At 44.4% G+C, this 27069-nt stretch overlaps 1 protein-coding gene across 1 annotated transcript in view; it reads left to right on the top strand.

Annotated features, from left to right (window-relative positions):
* Positions 1 to 255: 255 nt before the first annotated feature.
* CCDC80 (coiled-coil domain containing 80) overlaps positions 256 to 27069 on the top strand; it is a 36132-nt gene continuing 9318 nt past the window's right edge. Inside the window, exons 1-5 of the mRNA XM_038583254.1 lie at positions 256 to 1119; positions 1538 to 3357; positions 11222 to 11378; positions 23538 to 23674; positions 25506 to 25654. Coding sequence (XP_038439182.1) covers positions 1549 to 3357; positions 11222 to 11378; positions 23538 to 23674; positions 25506 to 25654 — 2252 coding nt within the window. The 5' untranslated portion in view covers positions 256 to 1119; positions 1538 to 1548. The remainder of the gene's footprint in view (positions 1120 to 1537; positions 3358 to 11221; positions 11379 to 23537; positions 23675 to 25505; positions 25655 to 27069) is intronic.

The raw sequence follows: 27069 nt of genomic DNA, 5'->3' as shown, positions 1-27069 counted from the left end.
GAAAGAGATAAAAATACACACATGGAACTATAAATATATATGCTGTCCGCGGATGTACAGCCAAGCACCCTGACCCAAATGAGTATCTGTCTCTAGGAAAACTGAGCAGCCAGATGCAGAAATCTGAGAATTTTCCGTTTCCAAAGTGCAGTGTGATTCCAGACAGGAAGGGAAAGTATCCTGATTCCTTGGCATGGAAGGGGTTAAGTCCTCAGCCATCCTATCCTAAAGTGATTTATGATGATGTGTAGCGTTTCAAAACTTTCCCCCACCCCAAAGCACAGCCCTCTCCTTCCCCACGGAGTCCACTCTCAACGTGCTGAAGTGGGAAGGAGGTGGTGTTTTGCTGATCTGTTAAATTCTTAGCGAAGTTTCCTTGATTTCCAGCGGCTGCTGTTGTTGGGAGTTTGGTTTGGATCAAAACTGAGGTTGTCCTGGCATTTCTGGGACCGAGTCCAGGCAAGAGGAAGAAGAAAAAGAAGGAGAAGGAAAAGAAGAGGAAAGAAAGAAAGAAAAAAAAAAAGGTGGAGAGACGTAAAGGAGGGGACAAGCGCAGGAAAAGAAAAAAAAGTCCTTTTTCAACATCACATTCCTGTGTTTTCCCTCAGCCTGGAAAACATATTAATCCCAGTGCTTTCACGCTCGGAAACAAAGGGACTCAGCCAGACTGTGGGGGAAAGGGTGATAAGAAGGATCCTGGAACTCTAAAGAGAGAGAGAGCAAGATTGAGGAGTAGCTGGGACTCCACTCTCAGGGGCCCCTGCGTCGCCGGCACAGGGGACTGGCACACACAGCCACTCGGGACGAGCAGAAACTACAGACAAATGGAGATGCAAAGCCTCGCAAGGACAGCTCCTTTCCCCTCATCCTACTTGTCAAGAAGGTGAAAAGACAGCCAGGGGAAAGAGGAAAGCAGCTCGGCCGGGGTCAGGACAGGCGGTGGCCGGTGGCGCCTTTGGGAGCCGGAGCTGCCCGCACCCCCCTTTGTGCTGCTGAGCCTGAGCCGGGCTGCGGAGAAGGAGGCTTGGGAGGAAGAGGATCTCATGTAGGAGACCGTCCTGGGACCACGCCTGGGATTGCCTTTTAAACCCTCTGCATTCCATCTCCATGAGCCACAACGTAAGTGTGCAATCCCTTCTGTCCTTGGTGTGCTTGCTTGTGTCTTTGTCGCTCATTTGAAGGCACGAACTAGGAGTGTTGTAATTCGTGTGCCCAGTGTGCCTTTGCCCTGGAGCATCCGAGCGCCGGCCCTGCCCGGCTGGCCTTCCTGCTTCCTGCGACTGTCCCTGTGGAGCGCTAACAGATTACCTGGGTTTGAAAGCAACAGGCTGTCACCCTTCTTGCCAGCGCCTGACCTCCCTGCCTCGCCTCTCACCGCCCCTTCCCCCCACCCCCCACCCCTTGGCCAAGACAGAGAAAGAGAAAATGCCCAGTTCTGTTTGCAATTAAATGATTTTTCTTTTTCTTCTCTCTCTCTCTCTTTTTCTCTCCATTCTCCCTCTTCCTCCCCGCCTTCCGACCCTGCTGCCTTTCAAAGCGGATTGCACAATGACATGGACAACGGCACTCAGCTTTGCCATGCTGGTGGCAGTGTGGCTGGTGTGCGGCTCCGAACCCCACCTCCCTGCCGCGAAGAGGGGGAGCCACGGGGCGCGGGGAGCACCCCTGGTGTCCCCAGCCCCCAGAAGGCCGGCCCGGCTTCTGAGGCACGCGGGGAGGTCCCGGGGGATCGGGAGAGGCGCCCTGGAGGAGCCGAGCCTCCCGCCCCCCCTAAGGAGGAGGGGTGTGCCGGTGCCCAGGGCGGCGCCCCCCGCGCCCCCCGCGCCGCCGCGCATCAGCGGGGCCCCCGCGAGGCCTAAGCAGAGACCAGGGGCCCCCAGGTCTCCCCGGGACATGATCCGAGACGAGGGGACCTCGGCTCGCTCGAGGCCCTTGCGTTGGCCCGCGGGGTCCGGCTCGCCCAACGTCCTGGCCAGCTTTGCGGGCAAGAGCAGGGTGTGGGTCATCTCGGCCCCTCACGCCTCCGAGGGCTACTACCGGCTCATGATGAGCCTGCTGAAGGACGACGTGTACTGCGAGCTGGCGGAGAGGCACATCCAGCAGATCGTGCTGTTCCACCGCGCGGGCGACGAGGGGGGCAAGGTGCGCAGGATCGGCAGCGACGGCCGCGTGCGGGAGCAGCGCCTGGAGCCGGGCCTCGTGCCCAAGCTGATGAGCTTCCTGCAGCTGGAGCACGGCAAGTTCGGCATGGTGCTGCTGCGCAAGACGCTGCAGGTGGAGGAGCGCTACCCGTACCCCGTCCGGCTGGAGGCCCTGTACGAGCTCATCGACCAGGGCCCCGTCCGCAGGCTGGAGAAGATCCGGCAGAAGGGCTTCGTGCAGAAATGCAAGGCCTCCGGGGTCGAGGGCCAGGTGCTGCAGGAGGACGGCAGCGACGGCGGCGGCGGAGCGGGCAAGCAGGGCCGCGCGCCGGGGCCGCCCTCCAGGGCCGGCCGGCCCACCGCGCCCCCCGCCCCCGCCCCGACCCCGACCCCGACCCCGACCCCCAGGGCCGCCACCCCGCCTCCCGCCGCAGCCCCCGGCCGCCCGGCGAGCCCCACGGCCCCGCCCGCCACGCAGAGGCCCGGGACCCCCAGGGCGCCCCCGTCCTCCGCCGCCCCGCACGGCCTCTCCCCGCAGCCGCGGAGGGAGAGGCCGCAGGGCGCCCGCAGGCCCGGCAAGGCGGGCGGCTCGGAGAGCCTGGCCGCGCCCCCCCCCACGGCGCCCGGGCAGGGGCAGGGGCAGGGGCAGGGGCAGGAGCACGGGCAGGGGCACGGGCAGGGGCAGGGGCAGGGGCAGGCCGCGCGCGCCCGGGACAACCGCACCGACCGGCGGGAGCACGGCCCCCGGGGCCCCGAGGGCGGGCCCGCGCACCCCAAGCCCGCCAAGGGCAAGGCCGCCCCGAAGAAAGGCCAGGACAGAACCGGGAGCAACGAGTACGAGAGTAAGTATGACCCCGGCAGGCCCGGCGCCTCTCAGCGGGACCCCGAGCTGCGGGGGGGCGACGGCCGCGCTCCCAAGGCCAAGGCCAGGGAGGCCAAAAAGCACGAGAAGCTCGAGAAGCTCGAGAAGCTCGAGAAGCCCGAGAAGGAGAAGAGGAAGAAGCTGAAAAGCGAGAAGGCAGACAAGTTGCTCAAGGCGAAGAAGGAAAAGGCTGAGAAAAAGAGCCGGCAGGAGAAGGAGAAGAGCAAGAAGAAAAAGGCAGGTAAAACGGAGCAGGAGGGCTACCTGACGCCCACGGCGCAGCACGTGGCGCACAGTCCCGGGAAGTCGGTGACCCACCTGCTGGGGTCCTTTGAAGGCAAGCGGAGGCTGCTCGTAAGTAATCTTCTCCCCAGCTTTGTTCTGTGGGCTGACGCAGGGCAGGGGCGTATGGGTGCTTTATTTATTTATTTATTTAAAAAAAATTTTTTTTTTTCTAAAATCATGTTGCTGGATGGCAGACTGTGGCTGAACCTGTGCCACGTCAGGGAGATCCGGAGGCTTGTCTTGAAAGGGCTGCCAGGCCAGAAGCTCCTCTTGGTTTGGTGCTCTGTGGCCCCAAGGTTGCAGACTCAGTGGCCACGGGCCCTTAGACCTAAGCGTAAGGAAGCACCTCTGCTGGGGTCCTTCCAAACCCGTCCTTACCCATCCCCCATCCTGAGCTCTCTCTTCCAACGGAGAGTTCTTATTTTATTTTATTTTATTTTATTTTATTTTATTTTATTTATGCATGAGAGACATAGAGAAAGAGAGAGGGAGAGAAGCAGAGACCCAGGCAGAGGGAGAAGCAGGCTCCATGCAGGGAGCCCCACGTGGGACTTGATCCCAGGTCTCCAGGATCAGGCCCTGGGCTGAAGGCGGGGCTAAACCGCTGAGCCACCCGGGCTGCCCCCCAACGGGGAGTTCTGAGTATAGCCTCCCTTTTACCAAGTTCAAAGAATAAAAGAAGAACAAAGGAGTTCCTAAAAGGGCAAGCGTTGACTAAGGTCACAACTTGGGCAAAGGATTTATCTCTTCGTGAGCTTTGGAACTAGAAGCATGCGCATGGGGAACTGGTCAAGGTTTTTCCTTTTTCTCCTGGTTAGGTCTATATGAGAGTGGAAGCCTCAAAGAGGAAAGTAAGGCAGCTTGGGTGGAGAGTGGGCATGTATGACTGGGAGCCGGGAAGGGCCCTTGTCGGTGTGACCCTCCCAGATACTTTAAAACCAGCTGGTTGAAGTCTTCTCCCCTCCAAGACTGCCTCTCCCATCACTGTCCAAGTAAGAGGCCAAAAAGACAGAATGGGGAACTGGGTTACTTGTCCAATCTCCAGTACGCTAGAGACAGAGGTCAGTTTGTCCTGTGTCTCTGTCAAATGAGTGTGTATGTGTGTGTGCGTGCGTGTGCACGTGCGTGCTTGCATGCAGGTGAAAGGAGATAAGCAAGTCTTGCTTTCACTTTGCCTTTCAGTGTTCCTGAAGCCACTGATACTGAGCAAGCCATAGGTCCATCTCAAGAGCTCTCTCTCTTTGGGTCATTACTTGCCTCCATCCAAAGAATGATAAAAGAATCTAGTCAAGCCCTGGGAAGCCTTTGGAAAGAAATCAATCCCATCCTAAATGTAAGGGCAGTTCTCATCAGCCACGTGAGAGTGGCTCCTTCTCCTCTCCATGTCTCCTTGTCCCCTCTTTTAGTGCCCTTCCAAGATCTTTATCCCTTCTTAATGCTGTCATTTTACTTACTCCAGGCTGTCAAGGGGGAGAAGGTGCAGTACAATCATTGCAGAGAAAAGGATCAGTAAATTAATGTCACGCAGTGTGGGTCAGGAACGATTTTTTTCCGATACATGGGTGGGAAGGAGACATCTCATGCCACTGAGGACAGCATTTGTCCTACTAAAGGCACAAGGTGACCGCAGCCTGCATTATCCCCATCCAAAGAAATAGACACTCTTCTCTCAAGGCATCTCTCAAAGGGGCTTTTACTTTTTCCAGTCTGGTCTAAATTTGGATTAATGATCTGAGCAGAAAGGCGCTGGTGTCCATTGATCGTTAGTGGTCTCAAAAAATTTAAATTTGCATTTGAAATGTTACTCAGAGCAGAATCCCCGGTGGTGTTTATCATGGGTGGGGTATGTCCCAAAATTCTCTTATCAGGTCCACAATGATGTACCTGTGTATTAGAAAAAAACTCAAGTTTTCATTGATTCTACAGGTTTGTGTGTGTGTCTGCTGTTATGTATTTTTTTTTGTATATTTTACCCATCTTTAAACAGAGCTTTAAAGTATATAACGTAACTAGCAGAGGATAGGCTGTATGCTAGAGCAGTTTGACAGCTACTTGGTTATTTTCAGAGTACATAAATTTAAATGAGAATATTTTAGTCAGAGCCAAAGGAATCATTCATTTCAGAGGAGCATTCTATCCGGTACTTAAATGTTTGTTACAGAACCCCAGGGAGCCAACTGCTCTCTTTGTGGTGTGGGCAAACCTTACTCGTGTGCTGCTCCTGAGGACCTAGGACTTTGTCCAGGAGGCTAAAGCACATCACCCAAGCCTGGCCATTCAGGCAACGGGGCAGGTGAAGTGTTCCTCTGGGCAGCTTTTAAGCAGGGGGAAAATAATCATGGGTAAAATATCAGGATTGTAATTGTGCACCCATCTGGCAAATACTTCCATTGCCCCTGGTTTGTGAGTCAAAAGAAAGAGGTTTTCATACTCTTTCCCCGATATTAGTCATGCCTTTCTTTTCTCCCCTTTTGCTCTACTCCCTTAGTCAGGGATTTGAAAGCCCAGCTGGGTATTTTCTGCTTTAAGCAGTAACCCTGATCATAAATTTCTAGCAAATGAAATTCAAGCGACAGCCTCTGCTGATGTCATGTGAGGCAAAACAGAACCCAGCTGGGATTGCTCATTGCCATGAGCAAAGAGTGTTGCTCTTTGGGGCTGGCAAGAGAACCGAGTTTGTTATTAGGAAGAAAGTACCAATAGGAGGCAGTTCAGTCTTACCATCCCACATGTGCCCAGCTGATGATCATATCAGAAATGTGTTTTCTGGAAAGCTTATATCTAAAATGCGAATGGATTAGAAAAGACAAGATGAAATAAAAAAATGATACGATCTCAAAAGACGGAGAGAAAAGAAATCTATTTCACCAGGCAGAGAAGAGACTTGGGTTTCTGGGTGAAAGTGCTGGTTGGTGCCATGTATCTTTTTTCCACTCATTTTCCCCATGAAACATGCTGATGTTATTCAGGAAGTTTGGTGATTCAATTAATATTCACTAAGGCTTACCACTCTGCGAGCTGTAAAAAGACCCTGACAACATGTACCTCCAACTGGCCTCGGCCTACTCCGTGTGCTGAAACCGAAATGAGGTTAGATGCCAAGAAATCATGCAGGACTTTTAGCTCATCTTCCCAGTTTTTCAGTAACCTGATGCCCAAACTACAATATATCATACACTCCTAGGGCTTTACATTTATTTATATCATTCTTTGGATGTGAAAATATCATGTAGCTGCTCCTTACCCCCCTTTTAGAGAAACAATGGCCACAGTGGTGAACAGCATCCGAGGGGCCTTTCAAGGAGCTGCAGGTAGAACCAGGTGTTCTATTCTGAGGCCAGAGGTCAGTCCTTCAAACCCTCTGCCTCTCAGTCTATAAATCAGAAAAGGGCACATCCCGCAAGGTGCTTTGCCGAAGCTGTGAGGTTTAACTGTCACAACAACCCTATGAGGAAGGACTTATTAACTCCACTGTACAATCAAGAAAAAAAGCTTAGAGAGTTTGAGAAGTTTCCCAAGGTGTGTAGCTAATACCTGGCAAAGTCAGAATTAGAACTCAGGTCTGTTTAATTTTAGTTCATACTCCAGCCACTCTCCTCATTCTGCCTTCCTATGGGTGTGAGCCTCCATGGTCATATGCCATAAAGTGGAGGGGAAACTGAGATACTATCCTGTTAGTTAATCAATGCAAATGTTTTAGAATTCACTTTTAACCTTAAATTACTCAGATAAATGGGAAGGTCTATCAATTGTCAACATTTTGTGCTAAGCAACAGTGTAGAGACTCTGTCCTTAATACCCAGCTGGTTCTCTTCACCTGAGCTCTCTGGCTTGTCTGGGGGTCAGTCGAGAACGACAGAATGAATCCCAGTTAACCCGACCCCTCAGACTGGTTGGTGCCAGTTCGGGGTTGACAACGGTACGGATATAGAAGAGGCATTTATCACTAAAACATTGGACTACGTGGAGTAGAGCTGAAAAGCCATCAGCTTATGCCCTGAGATGTACCCACTTGTCATGAGCAAGAGGCCTCATAATGCAGAATTACAGACTCAATTTCAACTTTAAGCACACTGGAGACTGAATCTCCTGTAATTCAGTTGGGTTCATACATTTAAACTTACCTCAGAAATTTGGGTACTGGGAGAATAATCAACTTATGTGGTTTAATTTTAGAAAGGGGTATTAAGCTCTGCTTTACTAAGGCGTACTACTAGCTTGAATGATACTTTCAGAGTCCTGTAAAGATCTAGTGCTTTGAGCCTAACACAGTGCTTAGAATAAGCTGAGACCTAAAATACCTTCCCTCTCGCATCTCCCCATTCTGGTTTGCTCCTTTCACTTATGCAGACTGGCTTCATTATATTCTGAGGCTCCTTGTGCCAACGCACCAGTTGGAACAGAAACGTAAAAAAGAACCACAACGCAGTTCTGAATTCATGATACGTGCCCTGATTTATCACCACCAAACTGGAAAGAGGCCAAGTGTCAGACAATAATGTTTAGTGAGAAGTGCGAGGATGCTCTTTTTACGAAGAGGGGACTGGACACGGTTACCATTTCAAACACCATTTGAAAGACTGCCAAACTCAACAATGAATGGGACGGAGGTGTCAGTACACAAGGAAAGAGTGGCTGAAATATGTTCCCTTGGTCAGCCTCTTCTACTGTCCCTGAGGCAAGCTAGAGAGTAGATTAAATGCAAAAGAGGGGTGGGTCCTTCAGCAGCTGGTTTGCAGGCGGCATCTGGCATCTAGACATTTCTAAGCAGGGGACCACCCCTCCTCTCCTCTGTCTGGAGTGATCTATGGAACCTGAGGAACAGAGGCCAGCATTTGAACAGCAATTGAAAGGAGCAAGTGGCCATTGTGGGCTAGGAAAGATGTTAAGGAGGATGCTGCATTTGAAGACTGCCTGTGTGCCATTAAGGTGGAGGGGAGGGGAGAGCGTCCTGGGTGGAAGAGGTAGGCGCCAAGGCAGAGGAAGGAATGAGAGTCAGCTCCTCAGAGGCAACACACACCTAGGGTGCTTGTGTGCACACAGCCTGTATATATTTCTCTTCTTTCTTTCTTTCTTTCTTTCTTTCTTTCTTTCTTTCTTTCTTTCTTTCTTTCTTTCTTTCTTTCTTTCTTTCTTTCTTTCTTTCTTTCTTTCTTTCTTTCTTTCTTTCTTTCTTTCTTCTTGATTCTCACTACTATTATCAGGGAAGTTGTTTCATCGTAAAGATGCAAAGGCCAAGCTTCATAAGGCTAAGTGGCCTGGTGGAGGCTAAAGGTAGCCAGCGTTGAACAAGGAACAAGTGCAGACCCTGCCACTTTGACTACAGTCCCCCTTTCTCTGTGCCACTCTGCCCAGATTCCTTTCATTTCATAACTGAGACCAATCTGGCCATGGAGTGAAGAGGTCACGTAAGGGAGGAACAGGAGGAAAGGTTAGCAAGAGGGAGCCTGGGGCCAGGTTGTGGAGGGAGGAAATGAGTCATGCAAAATAAATGTCACCTCATGGGTAGGTTAAGGCATCCCTCAGCACAGGTCCTGAGGTGAAAATAAACATCAGGGCTCTTTATTTATTTATGTCGCTTCCCACTGGGTACCCAGTGGCCTCAGGCTACTGTGTTCAGAGGTTCTAAGAGAAGCTGCCAGGCGGGGTGGGGGGAAGGTCCTGTATTATTCTATGCTGTCTGAAATTCCCAGTTGTGCACAAGAGGGAGAAACAGACCAGAGGGAGCTTTGAGGAATCTTGTAATCCCGTCCTATCATGATCTGGCCACGGGCTGTAAAGGTCCATGGCAAAGTATGACAAGAATGAAATGGAATCTATGTATGGCTTTGAAGTTACAAAGGCAGGTGATTATCAGTCATCTAGCACGTGGGCAGCTGTGCCCTACAGACTCCTCTAAATATATTCTAAATACAGGTATATCCTTCGCTTAGAGAAGCGAGTCCAAAATCATTACTAGTAAATCTTACCTTTGTTTCTATTTTGTGTTTTCACTTAAACATTCATTTATTTCAAAATAGCGTGCATTTGTGAGCAAAGAAAGGCCAGAAGGAAAAACCTAAAACCAACCGAAAAAAGTTCCATCAAAACCTGGAAAAATATGTTCAAATGTCATAAAACCAATTAAACTGACAAAGAAAGCAAAAATACCATCACCATATCTTTTTATAGCCACTTCAAATCTCTCTTAAGGCTAAGTATGAATCCATGAATACATTTAGCGAAATATTATTTTTCCTCTTGGGAAATTGCATTTCTAAAATAAGCATGTTCTACCCACCTTGGTCCTCTGAACTGGCATGTAAACACAAACTCAAAAATAAACAAAATCATGGCTACTTAAATAAATAACAACCTGAGGGAAAAAAATAACTTCATCCCAGAAGAATCTTTGTTAATGTTCCATTCAAAAGTTATTGAACACATGATTTCCACGAGGGGTAGTATTTTGTCAAGCACACGGAATTTTTAAAAGAGAAAGCCTGCAGGCAACAATAAACACATCTCTGACAGAGAAGGATAAATAGCAGTATCAAGCTGGCAGCAGATTTACTAACCATTTTGATAAAGTCTTTGGAAGAGGTTAACTAAATGGCACCTCCCCCTCCACCCCCCGAAAAATGCCAAGCTAATAGCCACAAACTTCAGAAATATTTTGTAAGGTTTGATGGGTAAGTAGAAAAGTGGCTGATAAATTTGAATGTGGTCAGGTTTGAGAAAGTGTATAGAGAGGCTGGTCTCGAAGCCAAGTGATGAGTTAGCAGACAGTGAATCGACAGTGTTCATGCAGACAACAGCCTAGTGAACTATTTGGAGTCAGAGAGCTCAACAAAGACCTGGTCATCATCAGAATGACATTTCACGTCCTTCCATCTCCAGGGTGAAGAGCACCATGCCCGCTCACTCGTGGCGTGTGGTACATAGTTATGGTTTCCGCCCATGAAAAACCTGGTAAAATTGGAGAAGGCTCATTAAAAGTCTACAAAAATAACCAAGGAAGTAGAAAAGCTTTTATATCCAGTTAGATGGAAACATTGAGACATTCTTAGGGCATTCAACAGGAGCCCTAAAAATGGAGGGTATCCTCCTTTTTATCCAAAATTACAAAATATGCTTTCCCAGATGGCTCTGGTAACTGCAGCATCTCTTTCTTTTGCTCTGTCTTTCCTCTTTTTTCCCCCAGAAGTCAGGGATTCAAAGTGAGCATGAAAGACACACAGGGGCTAGTTGATAAATGCCAGGTCTGAGTTATATATAGAAGGCTGAACTGAAAGAGTAAAATCCATCCTGTTAGGGGTCTCTAGCATCAAAGAGGTCTGCCACAAGCTCTGTACAGGCCCAGTGTGACAAAACATAGGACATAAAGCCATCCCAAAAATTTTCTGCAAGGTTGCCTAGAAAACACTCTTAAGTCGTTGAATGTTCCATAGTGCCCGAGGCCTGGCTAGGAAGCTCTGTCAACCCCGTGGGACATGAAACAAAAGAGTAGTAACCATTGAATTCACAAATGTCTGAGCACCCAGTTAGGGTAATAAAGACCAAAGGAAGGTAGGGGGTTAGCACTTATGGAACAATGATTACATGTCAAGTACTCTGTAACGTTCACAACAGCCTTGCAAAATAAGTATTCCTGTGCCAAGTTCACAAATGAAAAAACTAGGATGGCTGAAGACTAGCAATAAAGGTAACTAGTGGGAATAGATAACTCTAAGGTATCTGGAGCCATTAAAAAAAAAAAAAAAAAAGAAGGGGACCTTTCCACATGGCCTGTCTTGGCCCTCATTATGCTAACTGCCCAGTAGAACACCTTGGTTTAGTTGACTTTAGTGTCAGTCACTACCCAGCCCCCTATTCCAAATCATCCCTTTGGATTTTGCCTCTGCGGGCAACTATCATTGTGAACTAATGTTTGCTTGCCTCCACCCACCTCTAGCTGATCACGGCTCCGAAGGCTGAGAACAACATGTATGTGCAGCAGCGAGATGAGTATCTGGAAAGTTTCTGCAAGATGGCCACCAGGAAGATCTCTGTGATCACCATCTTCGGCCCTTTCAACAACAGCACCATGAAAATCGACCACTTCCAGCTAGGTTCTCTTAAATATTTTAATTGCATTATTGTTTTTCTCCTATTTAAGGTAGGGCAAACTTTATGGGAGAGGTCAGCGGGGAATGAAGAGGAAAATTCAGATATTCAGAGGGTTCTTTCCTTGTGGTAACAAAGGTCAGTTTACCTCCTATTTATGTAACTATTCTGGATGGTTTTGGTGTAAGATTTTTGGCACTTTAAAATGAAAAAACATGCAAGCATTCTATGATTTGAAAGTCAATAATGTGGAGAAAAATCAGAGAAGCAATACAGTTGGTGGGAGAGCCGGTAGGGTACGTAGACAGTTTCTTCTGGATGCGGAATCTTCTTGCCTGTGAATAATACCATCTGATCTTCCTGCTGCCTTCATGCTGCAGGTGACTCACTCACAGATGGGGACCTGCCAGACCCTTGGAAGCACTTGACTCTGGCAAGCCTGGGGAGGGCTGAGAAAGGCTATTTAGCTAAATGAAAAGTCACTGAAAATATGGACTATCCTGCACCCAAGTCTTTTGGAGAGCCAAAGAATTTGGCTCAATGTAGAGTTTTCACAATTTTTCATATTAATGGTGCGTGTGAGGCTCATGAGGCGTACAGCTCAGCACTGGGCAGCTAACTCCTTGCAGTTCTCATGGGAATGTTGCAAGAATTAACTGTGAGTAGTTTGATCGCAGAGTCAGAAGCCGCAGATCTGACCCACCCAATTTCTTTTACAATCATTACATCTCTGGGGCTTTATGTTTAAAAAAAAAACCAAAAAAAACAAAAAAACACAACTTTTTCCCTTCATGCATTCTCTACTTTTTAAACTTTTTATTTTAACTACAACGAAAGTCCTTCATACTTTACCAGTTGCATATCCTGCATATTTTTCATAAAGTACATCTCCTCTGAAAGAATATAAAACATATTTTCCCTATTAGTTAACATTTAACTTCAATATATATGACACATTATCTCACAGATTTTTCTGTCATGTGATCTTGATGTAATAGAATGCATAGCAGTCATAATTATGTCATGACAATGCCAATTTGATTTGAATATTGTCTGGCTTCTAAATAATATTTAAAAAAACCTTTTTTTTATATTTTAAAAATTGTACCTAAGGGGCGTCTGGGTGGCTCAGATGGCTAAGCATCTGACTCTTGGTCTCAGCTCTGGTCTTATTCTCAGGGACATGAGTTCAGGCCTCATGTTGGGCTCCACATGGGGCATGGAGCCTACTTAAAAAAATTGTGGTTAAAACACATGATCCAACCTTTTCTTTCTCTCTTCTTTCTTCTTTCTTTCTTTCTTTCTTTCTTTCTTTCTTTCTTTCTTTCTTTCTTTCTTTCTTCTTTCTTTCTTTCTTTCTTTTTTCTTTTTTCTTTCTTTCTTTCTTTCTTTCTTTCTTTCTTTTTTCTTTCTTCTTTCTTTCTTTCTTTCTTTCTTTCTTCTTTCTTTCTTTCTTTCTTTCTTTCTTTCTTTCTTTCTTTCTTTCTTCTTTCTTTCTTTCTTTTTTTGAGGGAGAGAGACAGAGAGACAGGGAGAGATAGGGAGGGTCAGAGGGAGAAGGAGAGAGAGAGAGAGAGAGAAGCCTAAGTAGGCTCCATGCCCAGTACAGAGCCTGACACGGGGCTGGATCTCACAGCCTGGAGATCATGACCTGAGCTGAAATCAAGAGCTGGATGCCCAACCAACTGAGCCACCGAGGTGCCCTGAGCCTGACCTTCTTAACTGATTTTTAAGTGTACGATACAGTATTGGTAACGATAGGCACAATATTGAACAGCAGGTCTCTAGGTACATTACGACTCTGGGTCAGATTCAGATATGAAGTTTCAGTTATGCATTCTCTATTTTTATTAGCTCACTTTCCCCTGAGTTAGCTCCAAAGGAAAATAAATACCATCCTTTCCAATGCCCCATCATAAAACACTGCAAATCAGTGATTGGTTTGTGGACATTAATCCCTGTGCTGCATGTATGTTTGGGAGGGAAAGCAACAACAACAATGAAGCCCTTAACCATGACAACAATAATCATACAAACAGAAGACACAAAAGAAGTTCTAAAGTCAAACAGACTTTAGAAACAAATAATTCAAATCCACAGTCTCCACTTACTTGTTGTGTGACTTTGGGCAAGTTGCTTCCTAAGCCTCAGCCTAGAAGATAATTACATATATTTCATGGGCTACGGTAAGGATTTCGTAAGATAACACCTATGAATATCTGTCATATAAAAAATACTATTGTGTGGTCATCATCATCATCACCATTTTTTCTGGCAGGCTTCTGGAGATCAATGAGCTGTCACAGGGACTAGAACACCTATAGTTAAAAAGTACTTGCAGTTGCTTTCTGCTAATTACAGAATGTTGACGGGGAACCCCCACAACTGCCCTTCCAGGTGACAAGGTACATTACTACTCCGGGTCATAAAACCAAAGCCCAAAAAAGACTAATACTACAAAGACACATATTTAGTGTTTAACTGAGACTCAACCATTTGCTTCTGGATTTTCAAATAACAGCAAGAGCCAGTGAGCTTAATTGCAATCCAGATGACTAGAGAGGAAGTAGGTTTCCAATCCAGTGCAGAAACTGGTGCTGGCTGGCGATGAAAGGCCTCCTCCGCCAGGCGTTCCCGGTGTCAAATGTGTTGCCCACCAACCCTTACGCAAAGAATCCTCATTCCTTATTTCAGAGAAGTTTGGAAAAATCATTATATGTTCTACTTCAGCCTCTATGTGGTCCCAACTGTTATAAGCATCTGGTGCTGCCTTGGCAAATTTTTAGCATTAAACCTGCTGTTTGTTAGACATCTGGATTGAATATGAGCTGTAGAGGCACTGAGGGGATTTTTCCTGCCCTATTGGAAGTCAGGTATTGTGCGTTGGGTGTTTGCCTCTCCCTGGATGGCAGCTCGGACATGATCTGAGGGGACTTCTATTTTGTTCCTCATTTAATTCCTGGAAGGCCTTTTTTTCCTTGTGTTATGTCCCAGCTTACCCTCCTTATGGGAAAGGCCATAGTACTTTTCAGCCAAGACTGGGAGCCAGCCATGGGAAAACAGGAATTGGCGTGCAGCGCGGACTCAGTGAACCAAACTCTAGCCTTGACCGATTTTCAGCTGGAAATCTATCAGATGGCCTTACTTTCCTTAAAAATAAATCAAGCACTCTCTACTCTTCCAGACTTTTACTGGGCCTTAAAAACAGAAACCCACATCCAACTACACTGTGGGCTGTACTCACCAGCTGGTCCGTCCTGCTAAATGTATTTGAACTATAGATGATGGGCTTACAAATACCAGGAAATTTACCTTAAGATTTCGGTCATTAGCTTAATGAAAGTCACTCATGCCTGAGCAAATTGCAACCCAGAATAAGCCCATCTGGTTTTGCCATCCAAGATACCATTATATGTGAGAATTTAGAAAGACACAGCACATAACAGCATTCCCAATTGTTAGTGGTATTTAAAATATCAATTGGATAGAAAAAAAAATGGTGTGTAGGTAAAGAGGATGGATTATAGACAAAGTTTGCCAGGTAGGACAAAGTAGTTGGCTAAGGGCACTTTACTGGAAAATCTCAAAAGAGAAATGAGGGGAAAACATTGTGAGCATGTTTCTCTCTTAGCAAAACAGAGGGATAAAAAAATATTAGACACGGATATTCAATCATCAGCTTTTAAGGGCTAGAATATACAGGACATTTTTATGGGGCAAACGGAAGTCCTTTGATAGCTTCCTTTAAAGGAAGAAGAGTTTGAGAGTAATTGATGAAAAAAGGAGGTGGAAAGTTGATGGGGATGTGGCTAGACTGTAACAACAGGAGAGAAAGTGATTCCATAGTCATATGAATAAGGAATTCATGAGTAAATTTCTAAAATACCTTTTATAGGTGAGAACGATAGACTCCATTTCACCCTAATATTCTCTTTCTGTCTTTGATCTTGTTGAAGAGAATTGTTCTTTATGGACAAGCCGCACTGGCTCCATACCAATGCAGAAATGTCACTTTCCCTCAGGAGCACTGGAAAATTTGACCCTTTGCCCCAGCTCCTCCTTTTATCAGTGGTGACAATGTCTGGCAGCTGCCTTCTCTGGACTCTGTGCCCTTGTGCTGGGAGGGGAGGCTGGGTGAGTGATCAGATTTCCAGACACTGGCTGGGTGTCCCTCTCTGTTTATTCAGTCTCTGATTATCAATCACTGTGGCCCTGGAGGCTGGGGAGCCTGCCCCCAGCTTGTTCAGTCATCCCATTTCACTGCCCTCCTGCCTATCAAGAGTATCAGTGTCAAGATCAACCTCTGATGATCAGAGAATGTGGAAAGCACCTAATAAGTCAACCATACAAAACAAGTGCTTGAAGAATGTGGTGGAGGGAGATAGGCTCTTCCAATTGATTGCAGTCATTAGAGAAGATGTAAGTATCAGAAAATGTTGAAAAGTGGGTTGATTTATTGGAGGGGCCTTGAAAATGGAGAATTTTTTTGATAGTGACGACTCTATCAAAGTACTTTTTGTTTTTATTTTATTTCTTAAAGAGATGATGCATTTTTTTGTATCCCAAAGTCAAAACTACATAGAGAGGTACAAATAGACAAGCATTATGCCCATTCCTGACCCCAGGCCCTATTAATTTCTGCCCCATAGGTAGTTTATGATTCCTTATTGATAAACTTAGTGCTCCTTTATGCAAATATAAATACATATAAGCAGCTATATCCCCCCTTTTAGTACAAAATATAGTATTTATAATACTATGAACTTTGCTTTTTGTTTTTTACCTAAAAAACATTTCCTGAAGACCTTTCCTTATGAACTATAGAAATTGTCAGATTCTACAACAGTTTATTTAAGCAGTCCTCTTGTTAATGGACACTCAGATTGTTTTCAATATTTTATTATAAACAATTTCACAGTTATTTACTGGGCCAAATGAAAAATGTATTTAGTTTTGTTAGATATCACCAGATTTCTCTCAACACAAGGTGTATCATACTGCCATCCCACCAGCAGTGTGTAAGAGTGTCTATTTCCCCAAACCTCTCCAAAGGAGTGTATAACCAAACTTGTGAATGTTTTTAGCCAATGCGATATTTGAAAAATGATATCTTAGTGCAGTATGTTGTTGGGTTGTATTTTTCTTTTTATGAGTATGATTGAACATCTTTTCACATGTTTAGGAGGAATTTATATTTTATTTTTAGTGTCCTTTGCCTATTTTTCTACTGGCTTGCTCTTAAAAAAAAAAAAAAAAGATTATTTACTTGAAAGAGCATGAGTGGGAGGGGCGGAGGGAGAGAAAGAATCTCAAGCCGACTCCATGTCTAGTGAGGAACTCGATGCAGATCTCGATCTCACAACCTGAGATCATGACCTGAGCCAAACCAAGAGTTGGATGCTTAACCAACTGTGCCACCCAGGCACCCCAGGATTGTTCTTTTTAATCCCAATTTATAGGTACTCTTTATAAATTAGAATGAAAGTTCAGATTCTGGCCCTCTTCCCCATTCCAAGATACTGAGCCACTTTGGGGATAAGGTCCAGGAATTTATATTTTTAAAACGTTGCTCAAGTGGTTCTGATTTGCAGCTAGGTTAAGTGTAGAACAGAGGGAAAAAGAGGTTGGTACCAGATTTTAGAGGATTTCAAATACCAGGCCAGAGAATTCAAACTTTATTTGGTAAATCATGTGAAGTCATTAAAGATTTCTAAATGTATTTTTCAAATACATTTTTAAAAAAATTTAAGTTTTGGTAGAGTGAGTCTGTGGGACAGACAAGAACCTGGCAGGAGACTTTGTTCATAGATGAGTCAAGTTGCTCTTTCTAAGATCAAGTGAAAGCAGCAACTTTGTGATCAGGAATGGCCAGGCTAGTCCCATCTATAGATTTAATCCAGACATTCCTCTCACAAAGGGCTGGTAGGCAGGCAACCAACCCACTCAAATAGTAAAAGAGGAGCAGGGGAATCAACTATGAAGTCATTTAAATTGATCTGTTTCCAATCAAAAGAAAGTAAATCCCGTCATTGGAGGCCAGGGTTATCCTAACTGAGATTAGTCTACTACAGATGCCTCAGCAATCCCAGAAATATTCTTCAGATCAAAGCAATTCAGCTTCTTCTGGAGTCTTTGCTTTCAGATTTATCCACAGCTTTGGCCTGTGCTGAATTCTTGAATAGGATAGTTCTATTTTAAATACCATATAACCATATAAACACATTTTATCTATGTTGTATGTGACCCCAGACAGGGTTTATTAAGGTATGGTGGTAAATGGGCATCACAGTGAATGACACCCAAAATACCAGAATGCCACAGAAAAATAGAATATGTTGCTCATGGGCCTCAGACAGGAAATGGCAGCATACCTCCCGGGGCCACAAGAGGTCAAGGTTGGGTCAGAAAACAGAAGCAAGAGCAGAGGGGAGATCTTAGGTCACTGCCTTTCCTGGGGTTTCCAAGAAAAAGACAAGAGGGGACAGGATGAACAGTTTCTGATTGGCTAGTTTGAGTGATTTCAACAGGCTTTGGGTTATAGGGGTGGACTCTAGTTGCTTGGTACCTGACCTGAGGATAATTAAAGCAGAGGAATACCGTTTCCTGGGGTGCATGTGCCAGATTGAGGAGGTAGGGCATTCAGTTGAATGGCTTACATTTCAGAAAGCTACTATCGGCTGGACCTTTTGCTGTCTCTAAGAATTGAGTAGTCTTGGGAAGAGCAGTCTCTCTCCAGTCAGAAAGGGTTTTTAAGATCTCAAAGGATCATAATATATAGAAAATAAAAAAATATGATTGATACAATTATAAGACTTCATAAGTGAAAACCCAAATTGAGAAAATAAATCTATATGATGAGTTTTTTCAAATTACACTTAGACTGGCTGTGTTGTTGTAGGCTCATCAGATAAAGGAAGTGTAAGGGTTTGATGATGGTTCTCTATAGAAACCCAGAATTTCTCATCTTATTTATTCTATCCTTCACTACTATCTTTTTTTTTTTTTTTTGTACATGACATCTTTCTTAGGGGAGAGATTTATGATTACCAAATCTGTACCTACTGTTTATGTGTGCCAGGCTACAGGGATTTAGAAGATGATCAAACATCTGTCCCTATTGATGAATTGCTCATATCTGGTGGGAAGATAGATGTGTAAACAACTGGTGGAAATGTAGGTGATAAGCATTATTGCAGAAGTGTGTGTGTAAAAGTGTTGTGAGTGCCCAGATGAGATAAAGACAGGTTGACAGGTAGTTAGTTCCCATATGGACAAGGGTAGGGGTAGCATTCCAGAAAGAGAAAGCATATTTCTAGAAACTGAAAATAGAGGCTGGAGCACAATATCTGGAAGAGTTAAGGAATCAGCTAACTAAGATGGACTGAGTCCAGGACAGAAATGGCCTTGGTTGCTCTGCCCAGGATTTGGATTTTATGCTGTTCTTAGACAGCATAACAGTCACCTAGAAAACCTGCTAAAACGCAGATTCCTGGGATGCCTGGGTGACACAGTTTGTTAAGCTTCCGCCTCTCATTTTCAACTGGAGTTGTGTGCTCAGCGTCATGATCTCAGGTTTGTGAGACTGAGCCCTGAGTCAGGATCTTTGCTCAGTGTGGAATCTGCTTGACATTTTCCTTCTCCTGCTGCACCTCCTGCTCATTCTCTCTCTCTCTCTCCCTAAAATAAGTAAATAACTCTTTAAAAGAAATGTAGATTCCTGGGCCTCACCACTAGCAACTCTTTTTTTTTTTTAATTTTTATTTATTTATGATAGTAACAGAGAGAGAGAGAGAGAGAGGCAGAGACACAGGCAGAGAGAGAAGCAGGCTCCATGCACCGGGAGCCCGACGTGGGATTCGATCTCGGGTCTCCAGGATCACGCCCTGGGCCAAAGGCAGGTGCCAAACCACTGCGCCACCCAGGGATCCCTAGCAACTCTTATCTAATCGGTCTGGATCCAAGGATTGTGATTTTAGCAAGTGTCCTAGGTGATTTTGATGAAGGTAGACCGTGGATTGTGCTTTGAAAAAATCGCTGGAGGAGGTAAGAAACTCCTGAAGCAGTGGGAGACATGGTTCAGGGACACTGATGGAATGCCTAAAAGTCAGGTAGGACAGGGTGGGAGGGGTAAATATACCATGGATATCACAGAGAAGAAGCCATCACTGATGGAAGCTTCCAACGTAATGCCTGGCACATGGTTGATGATTACTAAGTTGTGGCTGAAGCTGAATTTTTCTGCAGTGTCATTGCTGTCTGTAGTCAGACACGGAAGAACAGATACATGAACGAACCTACTTATTACCTGAAATTGGCCACTGACTTTTGTAATCGAGGTCCTTCAAGGTTGGAACCCCTGGCTAATGCCCCCACTTGCAGAACAGGTCCTTGCCAGTATGTAACAGAGTTCACACCCCCTTCTGTCCCTCCTCAGTCATTTTAGGTCAGGGACAAGCTGTGTGGAATAGCCAAATCCCACCAGATGGGTCTGGATCTGTGAATCTGTTTGCTGTATCAAGACCATGTGGACTGTTTATAGGATGTATCCAAAAGAATGTTTGCTTCTAAGCCTTACGAATGAAGAGTAGAGCTTTGGCAAAACTTGGATAAATGTAACAAGAACCTGCCAGATTTATGCTGCATTTCCAGACTGAGGAGCACCTCGTGTTCACCCGGTCCTATCTCAACCCTGCTGAGACAGAATGCAGAGCATAACAGAAACCTGGGACAGGGGTAGGCAGCCGGAGGTGGGAGTTCATCTAGCACATACCTCGCTCGGAATTGGACCAGAGGGGAACTGCTGTCTTGCAGTAGAGTTGTGCCCATCCTAGAGCCACCGTTGATCAGTGCTTCCATTGTTTTTGTAGGGCAGATTCTCTTCCTCGACACAAATGTTCATTTGGGATGTAAATATCCTATAATCTGGGGGTGTAAAATGTTTTATTTTTAATGCCAGGGCAAAATGTTTCAGAAAATATTTTAGTTGAAAGGTGAAACCAGACCATGAAATTGGTTTCTTGACATATCCCGTTAGAACAAAGTTTGGCTTAAATCTTGGTCCTAGGTCCTCTCTGTCCTTGAATGGGTCTTATTTTGGTAAGCTAGAGAGAACAGTGGAGAAGAGCGAGGTCATATTAAATCTGAGGCTTAACCCTCACTCTGTTACCAGCTAGTAATGTGAACTTGAGCAAGTTGCTTCCTTCCTGGGCTCTATGATAGGTTTATCCTTTGGGAAAAAGACTCTAGACTCTGAGATTTGCATGTGTGACGTTAATTGGGAAGTATTCTCAGGAACAATCCTTGTGAGAGGTGAGGATACTAGAGAACAGAGAGGGAATCTTAATCATAATGCAAGCGACCCTTCAGTGTGGCTCTCTAGGAGACCGGGGCGGTGGGGGGGGGGGCATCTTTTAGATCTACGGCCTCCCTACCTCATCAACCATTGAATGTGGGCTGCCCCCTAGTTATAGTGTGACTTGGGGGAAAGGCAGCTCTTTTCTAGGGAGAATGATTTTCAGAGAGGGAGTCAGCTGCTAACCTGCACAGTGACCTTGCTTCTGAAAGTAGAATCTGGACGGCGCGCCACAGTGTCTGCTTCAGTTCCTGTTTCATATGTTTCCTATATTATTGTTTCTCAATAGCATGACTGGGTTGTGCCAGATAATGTCTGTATCACTTCTCTTGCCCCAATAAGGCTTTGTGATGAAGACTTGCACACTTCAGTGGCGTATAATTATTAAACGGTCAGTCATGGGTCTGTAGGGTTTGGCTCATCTGGACTAGGCTTGGTGAGTCTTGGTAAGGCTGGTCCATGTATTTGCTGTCAGCTACTGGTTGGCTGGGTGGTCCTGCTGATCTTAGTTGGGCTTGAACACTTTAGGGGTCAACTGGTGTTGGCTGATCTGGAGTAGCCCTGTCCAGGCTGAGGACAGGGTTACTTGGTGTAAGTTTTCCTTCAGAAGGCTGGTATGGATGTTTTTCTCATGGCCAAAGTAGAGGCAAGAGCAATCCCAAATGCACAGGTCCAATTCTAGCCTCTGTCTGTGTCACTCATGCCAACATCAGCTAGCATTGGCCAAAGCAAGTTGTGTAGATGGGCTCAGAATCAAGAGGCAGGACAGTTTACCTCATTCACCTTGACAAGGAGCTGCAATTACTGAGCAAAGGGTGTAGGTATAGAGAGGGGTGATGAATTGGGGCCATCTTTGAAATCTACTACAATCTCCAGCTTCCTTCCATCTCAGCCATTCAGTGGTTTTTGTAACTTTCTCTGTTAGGTAGATATAATGGTCTCATTTTGATTCTAATTAGAAACTTTAACTCTATCCAAGTTGCTGATCTCTGAATCCAGGGCCCAGCATAGACTAAGCACTGACAACAAAATATTTGTTGAATGAACAAAAGTAAAAATGACTGTATGTTGGGAATTAAAAATAGTAATCCCTAGGGTCAAGATAAAATCTGGTTTGTAAAGTATTAGGGTATTTAGCTGCTATAAATATTTTAAATTAATTTTTAATGATTTACATTATTATTATTATTAATTGTAAAGTATGTTCCTTGTTAAATTTTAAATATGTGTGGAATAAACAGTGAAAATTTCCACCTCACTTTTTCCTTTCCCTAGAGGCAGCCATTGTTACCAGTTCTATGTCCTTCTGGACATTTTCCAATGTCTATTCCTAGGCAGATGTGTTTTCTTTTGTTTGATATCGTTTTAACCAAGAATAACGCCTACTATCCATTCTCTTCAGCAACTTGCTCTTTTTGCTCAATGAGACATATTAAACAAAAACCGACATGAATCTCGAAATTCTTTTAAATTACTTTGTAATTAATTAGGCAGCAAAAATGTAAAAAATGGCAGCAAAAATAGGTCATATTTTATATGAACTTCATATGGATGAAGCGTATCATTTTTCATTTTGCAGACAGTGCTTGGTCCTCACATAACTATCTATCAGCTCCCATGCCTTTGAATCGCCTCCACAAAGAGCTGTCACAGTTTGGGGGAGGAATACAGATTCTTTCTCCTCGAGTTCTGATCTGCTTTGGGGGAAATCAAGTTCCTTGTTTGTATACATTCAGTGATCCTAATCACATAAACCAAAGGAATAGTTAAATTGTAATCATCCTTTTTTTAAGAATAAAAGGAAAATGGTCTATGATGCTCAAGCTCTGTAACCTCCGTATCTACAAAACTGTGAAACTGTGGTTGTTTCTGCTGTGGTATTACTCACTGAATAGCAATGTTGATAGTAAGTGATAGACTCTTTTCACTAATAAATCTACTATCAGTTATTTGCTGATATTAATTTTTCACATTTATTATACAGGGGATTATTTTGCAGGGGAAAATTTTAGTGCGGTTGAGGGAAACACTGTGACCTGTCAGGAAAGAAAGTAGCATTTTCATCTCAGAAATGTTAAAAGTATTTCCAGGGACATAGAGTTGCCATGTTCATACTTCCCATCAACCTGGGGACATCTTCAAGAACGTTTCAAATTGTAATAATTTATTCTTAGGGCATGGTTTTAAAAAATACATAATAGTTAAAAACTTCTGTCCATTTAGTAACATTTGGCTTGAAATTGTATTCACTTACAAAATTTGTATTATGAAGAGCCCTACATTTTTGGAGCTAAAGCGAACCTGTGGCCAGGTTTGAACATAGGTTTATTTTTCTCTATAGCAATGACATAGTTCACTCAGTCCCAAAGTGATTCTAAAATAAAAGTGAAGAAGAGATACAGATTTTAGACTCAACTAAATAAATAACTAGAACTAAGATAAATTTAAAAACTCCTTATTGAGGTGGGGTAATGACTCATCCCCAGGGTAAAATTGGCAGTCTTCTTCCAGGGATGACTCAGCTGCCTTCACTCTCACTTTGCTCCTTCTGATTCACTACTACCAGGGTAGGCAGAGATGGGGCTTGATCATCTGTAAAAGACAGACTTTCAAAATTAACTTATTCATTTATTTCTATATTTACTTATTCACTTGTAAAACTTTTGTTTAAACAAAATGTTGGCTAATGTGTGCAATTAATGAAAGCTGTTCTAATTCACTCAGGATGGAGACCCAGAGCCTTCACTCATTCACTTCCCACTTATTTCTGTCTTGTCACACTCATATTTATTCACATTTCATTTGCCTTAAGATAATGAAAAACCCATGCGAGTGGTGGATGATGAGGATTTGGTAGACCAGCATCTCATTGGTGAGCTGAGGAAAGAGTATGGAATGACCTACAATGACTTCTTCATGGTGCTCACAGATGTGGACCTGAGAGTCAAGGTACAAGTTTTCTGTTTGAGATGATACATTTCTACTCCTTAGAATAGCAACTCTGGGAATTTTTTGTCAATGAACTGATTAAATATATGAATAAACACAAATTACTTTATACGTGGGAAGGCTTTAGAATGGGTCCGATATTCCATGCTGCCCCACAGAATGTGTACCTAGAAATGAAGTCTATGGAAAGAGCTGGGTTGGATGCTCTCCTGTGGCCCAACTGTTTGACTCAGACTAAATTCAGTGCCATGCAGTCATCAGACACCGGTTGAATAGCTATCATGTACCAGGCCCAAGGGATAAAAGGTGAAGAGTATTTGGCTTCTTCCTTCAGGAAAGCCAGATTTAACATAGACCTACTCTTTTGGAAGGCTCTGGAAGTTTATCTCCTGATCCAACATGGACAAGACAGTAGGGTTTTCTACCTACTTTCCTCCCATGCTTAGGGAAAGAAGTTCTGAACCATAAAAAACTGTGCCATGTAATAACACTAATAATAATTATCATAATAATAACAAAATATCTAACTTTATTAAGTGCTTTCCTCATGCTAGGCACTCACCTCAACCCTTTACAATCCATGACTCAAACCTTTGAGATAAATAACAAGTATTATCTATATTTCACAGAAGAACAAAGAGAGTCCCAAGTTCACCCAGTTAGCATTGCACTCCATACCCATACAGGTGGGCTCCAGATTGGATGTCTTAACTCTTCTGGTACACCACTAACATATCATGCTTACCCAGAAATCGTCAGGGAAAAGGTCACCTGGGCTAACAGAACAGCTGATCCAACCTGCAGTATTCTTCTGGATCTGAAGAGAGGTCCTTTTATTAACTCCTTCCTCACTTGTGTTGCCTCACCTCTAATGTGAGGGGCTGGATTAGATGGGCCTGAAGGTCTCTACCAGCTTTCACATTCTGGTTTACTGAACTCCCACTGGGTGCATAGCTCCAAGCCACGTCCAGACTTCTCTCTAGTTTACGCTGCCTGTGCTCAGCCGGCTGCCAAACCCATCTTAGGTTGCTGTTGTAAGTCCAGACGGCTATGACCCAGGAAACGGAATTGGATTATCTTTAAGTTAGATTCCAACTTTTTTCTGAGACTATGTATAGAAACAAGACCTAATTTTAAGTGACGCTCAATAAAACAGACTCCATGAATTACAAAGAGTTTACGTAGATTCCTGATGACCACAGGACAGTCCCCTTTCTGGTGGAAAAAAAAATTTTTTTTTAAGATTTTATTTATTCATGAGAGACACGAAGAGAGAGGCAGAGAGACATAGGTAAAGGGAGAAACAGGCTTCCTTTAGGGAACGCAATGAGGGACTCCATCCCAGGACCCTGGGATCATGACCTGAGCCAAAGGCAGATGCTCAACCACTGAGCCACCCAGGCACCCCTTCTGGTGGGAAATTACCCTTATTGTTGAGGTCAGATACTTTCACAGCTTATTCCATTTCTGTGTTGGTTATAGCATTTCTTATCTTCTCCCCAGTTGTGTAGTGAAAAGAAACAGTTTAGTCCCAGAGAGAGGGAAGCGAACCTAAGATAGTGTGATGAGGAAGGCACAGACCCTTTCCAATAAAAAAAAAATGCAGTTAAGAAATGCTCATAAAAGGTAAGGGACAGTTGTCTCATGGATTCTAAACCTCAAAACCTCAGCAGAGGTACTTTTGCAGACAAGAATTTATAAATCAATGAACCCTCCAGGTTCTTATTTCCTCCCTGTTCTCCTGAATTCTCCTGGGCCCTCCTAGCCTCTGAACAGAGGGAAGAAATACCCTAATGCATTATATACATACTTTCTATTCTTTCTTAAACAGCAATACTATGAGGTACCTATCTCGATGAAGTCTGTGTTTGATTTGATCGATACATTCCAGTCCCGAATCAAAGACATGGAAAAGCAGAAGAAGGAAGGCATTGTTTGCAAGGAAGACAAGAAGCAGTCATTGGAGAACTTCTTATCCAGGTACCCCACCCTTGGCGTCCCCGAGGAGCCAGATGGGAATGTGTTGTGGGTAAGCTAAAGAAGAGGCCAAGGAAACACAAAGTAGATCTGTGTGTAGACCTTCCCTGGTGAAAGGTCTGTCTGCTTCATAGCCCTCTGGCCACTGGGCTTAGTCTTTTCCTGTTGAAAGGGTTTGGTCACAAGTTTGGGGTCATCTCCAAGCTTGAATGTTGATTTGGTGGCTTTGGATAGATCTTTTCTCTCTTTTCTGCTCCTTTTGGGTACAGAATAAAGAATTCTGACCTGTGAGGCTTCATTTATTCCATCAGTGAATTTAGAGGGCTTTGCATACAGCATTTTTATTTTACATATTTATTTATTAGGCCCCTCTGGTTCCAAGCAGGATTTGGAACATTCTGCGTGATTTTCTGCTTCCTCCTAACTCTGCAGAAGACAACAAAAAGCCCTCTGGGACTTCAAAAGGATAAATCCTCTTGACCCAGCTCCCTGATTCCCTGGGGAATAGGGTTTATCGAAAAGTGTTGTAGGAAAACTTCAGTAAATACACAGAGAAGACTGTTTTTTAAAAAAATTGCTCCACGTTCTCCCTTCTCTGTCCCTTCCCCCATGTTGGATGAAAATTGTACAGGGCCTTTGGGGCCCTGAGAGGTGCAAAGCTGCAGAAATTCCACCCACAACAAATAAATACAGAGAGATCTCAGCATAACATCTCCCCTTCTCACCCCCGACACTAGCAGTACTGTGTGGCCAAGAGGCTTCAGAAACAGAGCAAGCATTTACTTGGGGCTCATTAACTCGGAGGCTGTTAACTTCCTTACTTGTGTCTATAAAGCATCGTCTCCATATGTGAGTTGGAGAATCAAGAATTTCTATGCTTAGTAAGTAGATAGATCATTTGAATTTCTCTAGATTCAGGATGCTTGGGTCTCTTAAAAGAGAACCTCATGATGTGTATGTAACAGGTATAGGACTTGTTCATCCAAGTTTTGGGTCTGCAATTTACTAGCTATGTTGATTTCTCTATGTTTCTCAATTAACCTGCCTTAAAAATCTCACCCATAAGTGAGAATATTAGCAAGTAGCCCTGACCCCATCCCAGGGTTGCTGAGATCACTTTTTTTTTTTTTTTTTTTTTTTTTGAGAGAGTGAGTGCACACGAGGGCAGGTCAGGGGGCTTGGAGGTGGGAGTGGGCAGAGGGAAAGGGAGAGAGAGAATCTTAAGCAGCTCCATGCCCAGCATGGAGCCAAATAGGGGGCTCCATCTCATGACCCTGAGATCATGATCTGAGCCAAAACCAAGAGTTAGACACCTAGCTGAGCCATCCTGGTACCCCAAGGGATCATTTTTTGTATGCTCACCTTTAAGCCAAGCACCTCATTTTCCTTCCAGAGTTTAATCTTTACAACAACCTAGG

This window comes from Canis lupus, chromosome 33, assembly GCF_011100685.1.
Source record: "Canis lupus familiaris isolate Mischka breed German Shepherd chromosome 33, alternate assembly UU_Cfam_GSD_1.0, whole genome shotgun sequence".
Lineage (NCBI taxonomy): Eukaryota > Metazoa > Chordata > Mammalia > Carnivora > Canidae > Canis > Canis lupus.
The sequence above is the reverse complement of the archived record's forward strand: the minus strand, read 5'-3'. Positions and strand labels throughout refer to the sequence as shown.